Raw genomic sequence first — 13,703 nt, 5'->3', positions numbered from 1 at the left:
CGCACAGATCTGTAGGCACAGACCACCGCCTGATTCAATCTAGTTTGTTAAGAAAATTCCCAAACCCAGATCGACGGGCAACTTTGGGTCATTCCTCTACAGTAGTCTATTTTAAAGTTTTTGTGTGTTTATATGCCTATCGCACTTTTAAACCTAAAATCCATTGCTGTGTGTTGTTTTAAATGTTTGTTTTGCTTTTGGGATTGTAGTTCCATTTGTGTTTCTCAGGCTGGTCTCTGACCGTAATAAATTTCATGTCCCAGTGGTGCTTTTAAATGATTTTTTTCCCCAAAAGCATTCTGTTCTCACAGTGGCCAACCAGATGCCTGTCTGAAACCAGCAAGCAGAATTGGAACCCAAGAGACCTCTCCCTTCCTGGGGTTTCCAGCAACCGATATTCAGAAGAATTGTTGCTCTCAACTATAGAGGCAGGCACGGCCATTGCGGCTACCGGCTCTGAAATTTTGAGCACGGCACTAACGGAAGGCATCCTCTTTAACCCCGAGAGCAATTAGCCGGCTGGGACAGGCTATTTAGATTCCCGGCTGAATGGAGAACTAGGCTTGTTAATCAACTATTGATCCTCAGCGCCCAAGTGGATTGGAATGGAAATGTAGAACATGGAGACAAGCTGAGGCAGAGAAGCAGCCTCCTGCAATCAAATCCCTTTTCATTTCACTCGTTCGCCTACAGCAGCAGCCTTCCCCAAGGACTACAACTCCCATCAGGAGTGCTGGCTGGCGCTAATGGGAGTTGTAGTCCAAAGCTATAACAAAGGCGGGATTTTTTCATCTCCTCCAAGCTAAGCAGTTGGCTCCTTACCTCTCTCGCCTTGACCTTGCCACTGTGATCCACGCGACAGTCACCTCCAGACTAGATTATTGTAACTCGCTCTACTTGGGGCTGCCCTTGAGACTGACCCAGAAACTCCAGCGGGTGCAGAATGCCGCGGCGAGACTCCCTATAGGGTCCTCGCCGTGGGATCACATTCACCTGGTGCTATACCAGCTGCACTGGCTCCCGGTGGAGTACAGGATCAGGTTTATGGTGCTGGTTTTAACCTTTAAAGGACCCTCGTACCTTCGGGACCGCCTCTCCTGGCATGTCCCGTGGAGGACCTTACGGTCTTCAAATAAAAACATATTGGAGATCCCGGGCCACAGGGAGGTTAGGCTGGCCTCAACCAGAGCCAGGGCCTTTTCGGCCATGGCCCCGATCTGGTGGAACACTCTGTCACAAGAGACTAGGGCCCTGCGGGACTTGACATCTTTCCGCAGGGCCTGCAAGACAGAGCTGTTCTGCCAGGCCTTTGGCCAAGGCACAGTCTGACCCCCTCTCTCCTTTGGTAATCCTCATAGAAATCTAGCCCAATGGTTGCCATTAATTTGATTTTAGAATGAATTGATTTTAGAATGTATTTCAATTAACTGACTGTGATTTTTTGTAAACTGTGCTATTTTTACTGTTGTTAGCCGCTCTGAGCCCGGCTTTGACTGGGGAGGGCAGGATATAAATGAAATATTATTATTATTATTTGTCTTTGTGGAAGCCGCTCAGAGTGGCTGGGGAAACCCAGCCAGATGGGCGGGGTAGAAATAATAATAATAATAATAATAATAATTATTATTATTATTATTAAAGATCCAGAGGGCACCAGCTTGGGAAAGACTTGTAACATAAACGTCCGATTCGCCAACCAGCCCAGTTCTGGTGCAAGAAAATGACAGCAAGGCTGATCTTTCATCATCCTTGCTTGGAAATGGATCGTAGAGCTGAAAGGGGGAGCCAAGGGTCATCTAGTCCAACCCACTGCAATGGAGAAATCTCAGCTTTCTCGGTGTTCTGGGCAGGGTTTGCCAACATGGTGCTCTCCAGGTTTTATTGGACCACAACCCTTGGCCATGCTGGCCGGGGCTGATGGGAGTCCGGCAAGAGATGGAAGGCACCACATTGGCTACTCCCCAATCTACTGCAATGTAGGAACCGGAATGCCAGGATCAGAGATTCTTAGAGAACTGGAGTAAATATATGAACTATTTGAAAAGTAATTGTGATGAACAGATTACGCTGGTAGGATTGCAAGAAGTTTTTTAAGGTGTATTATCTGAAATATTACAAGAAAGACTATGAAAAGAATTATTAGTTAAGGACAATTAAATGCAATATAGAAATTAAGACATGCAGAATAAGTGATAAAGAACGGAAAATCATCAGAGGTGTTGACGGACGTCTAAAACACTGTATAAGATGAGAAGATATGTTGTATGACTGTTGGAACTGATATGTTAAAAAATCAATAAAAATGTATATATATTTTTTAAAAAAGGAACCGGAAGGCTTCCCAGAGCACTGCAAGGCCAAACTTCCTTTGCCTCCGCCGGATCCATGCGGTGCCAGCCCTAACGTTGGGCAAATGGGACATATGTCCCTATGAGCCAAGAACACTCACCACACCGTTGATCCCGTTCTTGAGCGGCTTGTTGGTCACCACTATGAGGTAGGTGACGATCCCCTTCTCCTTCAGGTATTCGCAGCGGGCCCCGCCGTCTCCCGGCTCCACCTCAAACTCCCCCTTCAGGCAGTCCATTGTGCTCTGAGAAATGTGTACACGCCTGTAAGGGCCACATCAAAGGCAAGGCGGTCATTGCCAAGGACAGAGGTCACAGATAGCGGAAGGGGAGACTGCAGGAAAAGCCAGAAAGTGGCCGGGGAACCTCTGTGGTACTCTAGATGTCATTGGACTACAAATCCCATCATGCCCTGGTCATGGGTGGCTGGTGCTGGTAGAAGTTGTATTACAGTTGTAAACTGCTTGGATGTTTGTTTGTTTTTTAATGAAATTGTGGTGTACAAAAATTCACAGAATCACAGAACTGTAGAGTTGGAAGGGACCCCCAGAGTCATCTCGTCTAACCCCCTGCAATGCAGGAATCTCAGCTAAAGCATCCATGGCAGAAAGCCACCCAACCTCTTGTTGGTTGTCAAACAGCTCTTACCATCAGAAAGTTCTTCCTGATGTTTAGTTGGGCTCTCTTTTATTGTAACTTGAATCCATTGGTTTGGGTCCAACCCTCCGGAGCAGGAGAGAACAAGTTTGCTCCCTCTACCATGTGACAGTCCTTAAGATATTTGAAGATGGCTCTCCAATCTCCTCTCAGTCTCCTCTTTTCCAGGCTAAACATCCCTGATTCCCTCAACCGTTCCTCATAAAGCTTGCTTTCCAGACCCTTCTCCTGGTATGCCCCTCGGAGGACCTTAAGGTCCACAAACGACAACACTTTGGAGGTCCCAAGCCGCAAGGTGGTTAGATTGGTCTCAACTAGGGCCAGGGCCTTTTCAGTACTGGCCCCGACTTGGTGGAACGCTCTGTCACAAGAGACCAGGGCCCTGCAGGACTTGACATCTTTCCGCAGGGCCTGCAAGACAGAGCTGTTCCTCCGGCGTTTGGTTTGGACTCGGTCTGACCTTTATGTTTCCTTCCCCTTATGGTTTTGATCTATGGGCTACTTTTAAAATGAGGCTGCATTTTAAATTGCATTTTAAATTGGGGGGTTTTTCCTATTAGGTTTTTACTGTAATTTAACTGGTGTTAGCCGCCCTGAGCCTGGCTCTGGCTGGGGAGGGTGGGGTATAAATAAAATTGTTTATTATTACAGAGGTACCTTGGGTTAAGTACTTAATTTGTTCTGGAGGTCTGTTCTTAACCTGAAACTGTTCTTAACCTGAAGCACCACTTTAGCTAATGGGGCCTCCTGCTGCCGCCGCACCGCCGGGGCACAATTTCTGTTCTCATCCTGAAGCAAAGTTCTTAACCCGATGTATTAGTTCTGGATTAGCGGAGTCTGTAACCTGAAGCGTATGTAACCTGAGGTAGCACTGTATTATTATCATCTCAGTTGCCCTCCTCTGCCCAACTTTCCAGCTTGTTGATATCCTCCTTAAATTGTGGCACCCAGAACCGGACGCAGATCATTGTTAATACATAAAGGAATTGAATAGGATAAACACCTGGATGGCACATAGTTCCCAGCTCTGAAATACTTTTTCGCTGTCAAGCAGCAATGCTGGAACACAACTCCCCAAATCCGGCCTTCACAGCAGCCACAGCTGGCCAGTCCTTTAGCATTTCAGGGCTGTGGGGGTGGTACTGCAACTTCTAAATAAAGCCCAGATAGCGCTATTAATAGCCAAGCCCTTTGCCTCCAAAGCAGACGCACGAAAGGCCCTCACCATTGACCCTCTCGGAATGATGAACATTCATTAGCTCCTTTTTGCTTCTCGGCTGACTGCGTTTCACTCTTTGGCCTGATCCTTGCCCCGAAGCAACAATTTCTGACAGCTTACGAGCACACATTTATTTGTGCTTTGTAGCAACTGCAAGGAGGGAGGGGAAACACGGCCGAGTAGACAGCCCCAGCGCAAGAGGTGGGGAGCCAGAGGCCTCCAGAGGTTGCTGCGCTCCAGATCCCATCAGCCCCTGCCAGCATGGCCAATGGTCACAGATGATGGGAGTCCAGAGAGCCACAGTTCTTCACCCCTGTTCTAGAGCCAGCACGGAAGATCAATGTGCAAAACAACACATTCCACGTATAATGGGGAAGCGGTAAAAAAACCCAACCCCATGTATCTGAAAATGATGTATCGATGGTACTTAACTCCTGTAAAACTAGCAAAGATTTATCATAAGAGTGATAATCCATGTTGGAAATGTAAAGAAAAAGAAGGTACTTTTTACCACATGTGGTGGACTTGTCCCAAGGTGAAAAACTTCTGGGAAAAGATTTATAATGAATTGAAAAAAATGTTGAAATATACATTTATTAAGAAGCCAGAGGCCTTTCTTCTTGGAATAATAGGTTTGGAATTGCCCAAGAAAGATGTCAGATTGTTTTTGTATGCCACAACTGCTGCTAGAATTTTGCTGGCCAAAAATTGGAAATCACAAGAAGTACCAACAGTGGAAGAATGGCAGATGAAGATGATGGACTTTTCGGAGCTAGCCGACCTGACCGGAAGAGTCCGCGGCCAGAAGGAGGAGGAGTATCAAGATGAATGGAAGAAATTTAAAGACTATTTAGTTAAATATGTTGAGATAACTTAAATAGAATTACTTGCGAGTACCAAATCGGCCTAGGATTTAAATATGTGATGTTGTAGAATACTATGGATAAAAGTTAAAATGAAAAGAAAGAAAGATGTTAATGGGACTAAGTAAATTTTATGTAAAATTAGTTTTGGAAAACTGCTAAAATGATTTACCGTATTTTTCGCTCTATAAGACGCACCAGACCACAAGACGCACCTAGTTTTTTGTGGAGGAAAACAAGAAAAAAATATTCTGAATCTCAGAAGCCAGAACAGCAAGAGGGATCGCTGAGCAGTGAAAGCAGAAATCCCTCTTGCTGTTCTGGCTTCTGGGATAGCTGTGCAGCCTGCATTTGCTCCGTAAGACGCACACACATTTCCCCTTACTTTTTAGGAGGGGAAAAGCGAGTCTTATAGAGCAAAAAATACGGTATATGGAAACTCAGCCAGAGGGATTTGAGGAAGTCATCTAACAATGTTAACAAAAGCGGAATTTCTATAGTTAGGATGTTTGTTTGTTTGTTCTTTGGATGTTTTCTTTTTATGTTTGATGGTATGTTTGTTTTAAAATTTGGAAGATTTAATTTTAAAAAATTTGAAAAAACAAAAACAAAACCCATGTATCTGTATGTTGAATTCAATTCACTTTCAGTGAACAATTTCTTACATTTTGACTTCCCCTGCTTACGTCCACGATGTTCCTGTTGTCTTCCTTGACCTGCCGCCGTAACTGCCGTTTACTTTCTATTGTATTACAACTTATTTTACAACAATTTATTTATTCTCCTTCCCTTGCCTTTCATTCAAATCCTCCTCGCTACAACTTATTCTACTGCGCAGGCAGAATGGGGTCAGAATTCTGGGCTTCCTGCTAAATACCTGAACCAGTGAAATGCTTAATATCCTGCAGATTAATCCTTCTGACTCTCTGTGCTTTCAGCTCTATGGAGTGGTTGCAGCAGCTAAATGAGAACTATAGCTTTCATTTGGCTATAGTTCCCCCCCCCAAAAAAGTCCCGCCCCCCAAAAAATAGTCTGCTTGCAACACGCTTTTGAGGTAGGTTAAGGTGACTTGCTGGAGGAGACTCTTGAGAGTCCCATGGACTGCAAGAAGATCCAACCTCTCCATTCTGAAGGAAATCAGCCCTGAGTGCTCACTGGAAGGACAGATCCTGAAGCTGAGACTCCAAGACTTTGGCCACCTCCTGAGAAGAGAAGACTCCCTGGAAAAGACCCTGATGTTGGGAAAGATGGAGGGCACAAGGAGAAGGGGATGACAGAGGACGAGATGGTGGGACAGTGTTCTTGAAGTGACCAGCATGAGTTTGTCCAAACTGCGGGAGGCAGTGGAAGACAGGAGTGCCTGGCGTGCTCTGTTCCATGGGGTCACGAAGAGGCGGACACGACTAAACGACTTAACAACAACAACAATAAGGTGACTGGCCCAAGGTCACCCAGTGGATGTTATAGCTGGGTGGGGGTTTGTACCTGGGGGTTTATGCTGTCCAACCCACTAGACCACCATGGCTGTATAGCATGAGTTTATGAAAAGAAACACGATTCTCTCTGTATTTCCTATTTCTTTTGTCCTCTCTTCTTTCTCGCCTGCTGGAATGATTTCCATATATATAAATTTTCTGTTTCACAATTAAGAGTATTCATTTAAACAACCTTAAAATATTTCCCTTCTTCTCTCTCAATGGTTCATTTTGCATGTCATAAATCCCTGCATATTTTACATAAACAAAACCACAGAGCCTAGGGCTTGCCGATCAGAAGGTCGGCGGTTCAAATCCCCACAACGGGGTGAGCTCCAGTTACTCGGTCCCTGCTCCTGCCAACCCAGCAGTTCGAAAGCATGTCAAAGTGCAAGTAGATAAATAGGTACTGCTCTGGCGGGAAGGTAAACGGCATTTTCGTGCGCTGTTCTGGTTTGCCAGAAGCGGCTTAGTCATGCTGGCCACATGACCCGGAAGCTGTATGCTGGCTCCCTCAGCCAGTAAAGCGAGATGAGCGCCGCAACCCCAGAGTCGGTCAGCCACAACTGGACCTAATGGTCAGGGGTCCCTTTACCTTTACCTTTAAACAATTCAGTATTCCATTATTACATCCATCAAAACTTATCTACACTGTTGAATTTATCTTAATGTTGTCAACTTTTTAAAATATACACAATTTCCCCCCATATATTCAATAAACATTTTCCAATCTTTTTTAAACATATGTTCTCCTTGTTCTCTTATTCTATATGTAAGGTCCACAAGCTGACCATATGCCATCAGTTTAAGTTGCCATTCTTCTTTAGTTGGGACTTTGCTCATTTTCCATTCTTGGGCTAGCAAAACACGGGCCGCAGTAGTGGCATACATAAATAACCTTTTTAGACACTTGGGGATTTCTGTCTGAATTATCCCCAACGAAAAGGACTCTGGTCGTTGTTTTTTTGGAAAAGTGCTTTTAAACATTTTTTCCCCCAATTCATTATGAATTGTCTCCCAATACTCTTTTACCCGTTTACAAGTCCACCACATATGAAAGAAGATACCCCTCAACCTCATTGCATCTCCAGCACTTATCTGATTCAGTCTTATACATCTTAGCAAGCCTAACATGCTGGAATGGTCCCCATCCCAGACACAGGACATTTAGGAAGCAGTGGGGAAACTCCTCTCACCCTGGGATGCCGCCGGCTTCCATCTTATTTGCCACCGTCACGTCTGTGGACCACACATCGTACTGCCAGCGCTTCTGGCCAAGGACGCCGCCCAGGACGGTGCCGCTGTGAACCCCCACGCGCATGTCCACGTCTGTTTTGGTCTTCTCTCGGACGTAGCTGGGGAGGAAGGAGCCCACGATGACAACGAACACACAATTCAATTCTTGAGAAACAAAAATCTGCCCCCAGCAGCTCACAGACAACCAGCGAGCATTTGTTTGCCATTCCTTTGGTTGCTTCGCCTGTTTGAAACTTTTAAAGGTTTCAAACGCAAGTTGCTTTAAATTGTTGTCAATGTTGGGTTTTTAAAATGGTTTTTATTAAAGATTTTCTTGGGTTACCAAAGTCCCCTATCCTATACCCTTTTAAAATGTGTGGGGGGGGGGTGTTTGTGGGGGGGGTTATTGGGTTGTTGTTTTTATTTTGATTATATATTTTGTGGTTTTATATTTTGATTTTGTTCTGCGAACCGGCCTGAAACCTCCGGATATAGGACAGTATATAAATTCAAATAATAATCATTATTAATAATAATAATAAACACTGTCTCTCTTTTCAGATCATGAAGTCCTTTGTACAGTTCTATTCAATGTGACACTTTAAATGTTGTATACAATATAAGGTTAGGGGAAAAGAGAGGTGGGGGGAGAGAAGGGGGTGGCAAACTTGCCCTCTTTTCCATAGTGTATGTGCAAGATTTGTGTGTCAGCATCACATGGATAGGCTCCCTTTCTTTTCATTTCATTCTCTTTCAGTGAGAGGGGCTGGGGGCCCCAGGGCATGGTTAGTTGCCTTCAGCTGACTGCAGTGAGGTTTGTTTACGTGTGCGTTGCGGGACGGAGGTCAGTTGTTGGAGCAAGTTAGCCATATTGATTTGTATGCTGTTGGCGTGTTCTTGTTGTCTTGGTTAATATGTTTATAATGCTGCAACCTGCTCTGGGACATTAGGGTGAAGGGCAGCTGATAGGGGTAGAAACAGATAGATAGATAGATAGATAGATAGACAGATAAATAGACAGATGATAAATAGATAGATGATAGATTGATTGATTGATTGATTGATAGATAGATAGATAGATAGATATGTAGGTAGATAGATGATATAGATGGATGGATTAGATAGACAGATAGATAGATACTTAGGTAGATAGACAGATGACAGATAGATAGATAGATGATACATAGATAGATAAGATAGATAGATAGATAGATGATAGATAGATGATAGATTAGATAGACAGATAGATAGATAGATAGATAGATGATAGATAGATAGATAGATAGATACGTAGGTAGATAGATAGATAGATACGTAGGTAGATAGATAGATAGATACGTAGGTAGGTAGGTAGATAGATGATAGACAGATAGATGATAGATAGATAGATAGATAGATAGATAGATAGATAGTTGATAGAGATATAGATGATAGATAGATAGATAGATAGATAGATAGATAGATAGATAGATATAGATAGATAGATAGATAGATATAAGAAAGAAAGAAAGAAAGATGATAGAGAGATACATAGAGATAGATAGAGATAGATAGATATAGAGATATAGATGAGAGAGAGAAATTAGACAGATAGATGATAGACAGATAATAGGGAAAGAGAGAGAAATAATGATGATGATGATGATGATGATAAGAAGAATCATTGCGCTTAATAGGAAAAACACACAACCCTTGTGTTTGACTTTTAAAAAACGACTTTGAGCCAAAAGTTTGGAAACTTGAGCAGCAGGCCTGAAGAGGCACATCTAACTCCCTCCCCCAAGAGGCAGGGATGGCCACAAATCCATGGAGGAGGAGAGGGCTATCGATGGCTCCTAGCCAGGAGGGTTCTGCTCTGCCTCCACAGCTGGAGGAAGCAACTCTTCTGAAACCCAGTTGCTGGAAACCGCAGGAGGGAAGAGAGTTGCCACTGTGAGAACAGGATGCTGGACTTGATGGGCCACCCAACCTGATCTAGCAGGTTTATACTGTGTCCTTAAGAAGACATCTCTATTAGATTCTGGACAAGGGGTGTGAGATGTTGCCACCAAACATCAGGAAGGGCTTCCTGACAGTAAGAGCTGTTTGACAGTGGAACAGACTCTTTCGGGAGGTGGCGGACTCTCCTTCGTTGGAGGTTTCTAAACAGAAGTTGGGTGGCCATCTGTCAGGGATCCTTCAGCTGTGAAGGACTCTATCATTCATATAGCGAAAGAGATCTGAGTTTCCAAAAAAACAGAGCTGAGCAGCCCACCACTCCTCTCTCCCTTCTTGCACGCCTGGAATTTAAACGACTGTCCCTTGTTTCTATAAACGAGCTACTAAGCCAGCTTTCACTGCTATCCCCTGGTAATTTTCCATAAACATTAAGAGCTTTCCGTCCCTGAGACCAAGTTTTGTTTTAGAAAAATGAGGAGGAATAATTAGCGGGAGAGGGAGATTGTTTAGTGATGAACTCTGTGGGTGGAAAGAAGATCTGTCGAGAAAGGTCTCCAGCTCATATAAAAGCTCACAGCTCAGAAGCCGCCAGGCGTTAATAAGAGGAGCCATTTTGGGCCTGGGGGCAGCATTCCTTTCTGGACAAACTTTCTGGGGGCCACATGGCAATGTCTGGAGTGAGAGACAAAAGTGGGTGGAGCGACAAATGCCATTTTTCCCCCTTAGGAGGCTAGTTTCTACTCTTACATTCACACACCCCTTTCTCTGCTCCCTCCAGGCGAGCAAGGGGCAATGTGTGGCCTGGGGAGAGGGGCCTGGTGATTGTCCCAAGGGCCACATAGAGGGGCCTGGAGAGTTGCATTTGGGCCACCTCTTTAGGAGAAGAACCATAAGGTGTGAGAATCCTGGCTTGAGTCAGGGAAGGAAGAATACTTGCTTAGTTCAAGGAAGGCAGGCAAGGGCAGGGAGGTGGTCCAAAGATCCTAACCCATCAGAGAAATATTACAGGCAAGTCCATGCCTCTGGGAGATCCGTACACACCAGATGAAGCAGCCATATTTGGGGCTGCAAATCTCTGATCCCACAGATTTCAGGAAAGAGCAGGAAAAGTGGTCCAGGAAAACCATCTCAACAATGGATCTTTGTGGAAGGAAGGAAGGAAGGAAGGAAGGAAGGAAGGAAGGAAGGAAGGAAGGAAGGAAGGAAGGATTCCTCCAGATCATAGAGCTGAAGGGACCACAAGGGTGTGGGATGTAATCCACTGGGAGCAGTCAAGTACAACATTCCTTGTTTTGCTAGAGTGGCATGCAAGGGAATGTTTGGTCCAGCCAGTTGAAACTTCCTGTTCCTCCTGGCCTGGAGCATCCTTCCTCTTGCTTGTGACTAGTAGGTGGGTGTGACCTTTCCAGACCTGGTAAAAGGCAAAGTCACGCTGCTACCGTCCTCTTTTCAACCTTCCTGTTCGTCCTGCCTGCTTCCTGCATCAGCTGGACAGGACTGCTGGCTCCCACAGCAGTTCCCCAGGTTATCTCCCATACGGGGTAGACCGGTTTGTACATGTTTGTAACTTTAAGCCTAAAGCCTGCCTTCAGGGATCACAGTGTGCTCTGCCTGATTGCGAGTAAAACTACTTTTTGTTACTTATGAATAGGACTGTGGTGTCTTTATTCTTTTAGGAGGGATTCAAAAGGGGTCTTACCAGAAATATTAGAACATAGCTCAATCTGGACCAGCCAGATTGAATTGCTTATTGTCTCAAGAAACTCACACGAGTTTGCGACCAGCTTCCTCCTGCGTAAGAAGGGGAATGCACTCTGCTAAGTGAAGGAACTTGCTAGCGCAAGTTAGGAAGGATATTAATAAACAATATATCCTCTCCTGCCACCTTCAACATTCCCACAGAGGGCCATCTAGTCTCATGCTCTACCGGCTGAGCTATTGCAGATCCATGAATACTGAGCATTCATCCTGCTTTGCTTTCGCAAAGCTTACGCAGAGACTTGTCAGGAGCTCGTCCTACACTTGAGTAGGACCCTGGCAGAGACACATGCCCGACTGGCATGTTCTCTCCCTCCTGGTCGATCGGAGCTTCAAAAGCTTTCTCCTGCCCGAACATCACAGCGACCGATATCAACAGACATCGGCACACCTAGGGATCCGCAGAGTCTTCGCAGTTTGCTTAACAACTCAGCATTTTGGCTAATCTACTTTATTTACATATAAACACACACGGATCACTGCAACATGGCTCCCTTTCTCTCTAGCATCAGACAGCAAAGAGAAAAAGAACAAAGGACAATAGTCCCACTTCACGGAACACAGTAACACAAACATCCTGTCTCCGTCACTTCCCACTCTGTGGAGTCAAAACATATACCCTCATGTGAAAGACAACAATCTCATGACTGCAATCACAGAGCAGGAATTCTAACAGATTACACCTGGTCTTTATTCAGCATTCCTGCTGATGTGGTTATGGGGATAACCAAATGTCTGTCGGTCAGAGTCTGCTGGAAGCAGCGAGGGCTTATAAGACAAAGATGTTGCTTAAGTATCCTTGCCTTCTCAACATTTTTGCAGGGAATGTCCTTTGCCTTTCTGGCAGGAACAAGGATATGTGGGGTTTTTTAAAACTACTCTTGGAATGTTTTGAACGTGTATCATTTGCATCATTATTGCATTTGTATGTTTATTCCTGGGATCCACCTTGGGAGCCTTTTGGGCTGGAAGATGGCATATAAATAAACATAACATAACATAACAACATAACATGTGTTCATCTTGCATTCCACCTTGTGGGGTGGAATGTCAGACGTCTTCCCACCACTCCTCCGCTCATCCCACACTTTCCCCTGCACTTAGCCACCACTTTCCAAACAGTAAAAAAGCTTATTAAAAGAAAAGAAAGAAGTGGATTTGTTGGGATGGTGTGATAGAGCCTTCAAATGTGCTTTGATTGGGCCAGCCTAACATTCCAGCATGCCTCCGGATCCTGCTCATGAAATACCAACAGTCCTTCCAGAGAAAGGAAGGAAGCTCTGGATGGAAAATAAAAATGAAGCCAGAGCCAATGCCAAGAGTTAAGAGCCACAAAAATACCGGAACTGCAGGCAGGAATTGCTTACGAAATAGTTGACGGATTATGCCAAAATGGCAAAAATGACCGGAAGAATCAGAAATCAGGAAGACCAGAATTTTAAATAGGAATGGGGGAAATTTACAATTTACCTTAAAAACCATTTTAAACAGTTGTAAACAGTTAAAATTCGTTAGTAGTTTAATGATGAACTTTGGATATAATGGAGATGTGAAAGATTCGGACTATTATCATAAAAGATGCAGGAGGAAATGATTAATAATAGGACCCACAAAGGAGGAGGGAATTCCAGGAGATTCCTTGGAATCTTGTTTTTGTGGTGTATGTTTGTGATTGTAAAATGTTAAATTGGAAACCAGATAAATAAATGTATTAATAGGCACGCTTACGAAATCGCCTCCACCATAGCAAGGCCCATCAGGATAGAACAGACGGCGTGGTCTTCCCGGTAATCGGGCAGACCACAGATGCAGTAGTAGCAGTCTCCCAGGATCTTGATACGCAGCTGGTGGTATTTCTGGAAGAGCAGGAAAGGGAAAAGGAAAAGAAAAGGAATTAATTCCAACAGTGGAGCGTTGCCAGGACATAATGTAGAAATCTGCCTCATGGAAAGCGTAATGCTGGTGGTCAACAAAAGAGGTTTAAAGGTGTCATGGGCTTTGAAGACACTCGAATTCAGGACACAAGGGAGAAACATGCTAAGAGGAAGGCACGCTTGGCAAATCCACACCATGATCAACTCCCACCAGGAAACCTATGTCCCCACTGTGGAAGGACGCATAGCTGTCAACTTACAGATTTGAAAATAAGGGACCAGCAGCCTCGAAAATAAGGGATCAGCAGCCAAAATAAGGGATTTTCTGAACACA

At 44.5% G+C, this 13,703-nt stretch overlaps 1 protein-coding gene across 1 annotated transcript in view; it reads right to left on the bottom strand.

Annotated features, from left to right (window-relative positions):
- Positions 1–13,703, bottom strand: part of ADCY3 (adenylate cyclase 3) — a 93,187-nt gene that overhangs the window by 21,761 nt on the left and 57,723 nt on the right. The window contains exons 6-8 of the mRNA XM_081000880.1: positions 13,224–13,351; positions 7,760–7,918; positions 2,450–2,612 (exon numbers count right to left, since the gene is read on the bottom strand). Coding sequence (XP_080857006.1) covers positions 2,450–2,612; positions 7,760–7,918; positions 13,224–13,351 — 450 coding nt within the window. The remainder of the gene's footprint in view (positions 1–2,449; positions 2,613–7,759; positions 7,919–13,223; positions 13,352–13,703) is intronic.

The sequence above is a fragment of the Podarcis pityusensis genome, assembly GCF_964106645.2.
Source record: "Podarcis pityusensis genome assembly, chromosome: 3".
In the NCBI taxonomy this organism is placed as follows: domain Eukaryota; kingdom Metazoa; phylum Chordata; class Lepidosauria; order Squamata; family Lacertidae; genus Podarcis; species Podarcis pityusensis.
The sequence above is the reverse complement of the archived record's forward strand: the minus strand, read 5'-3'. Positions and strand labels throughout refer to the sequence as shown.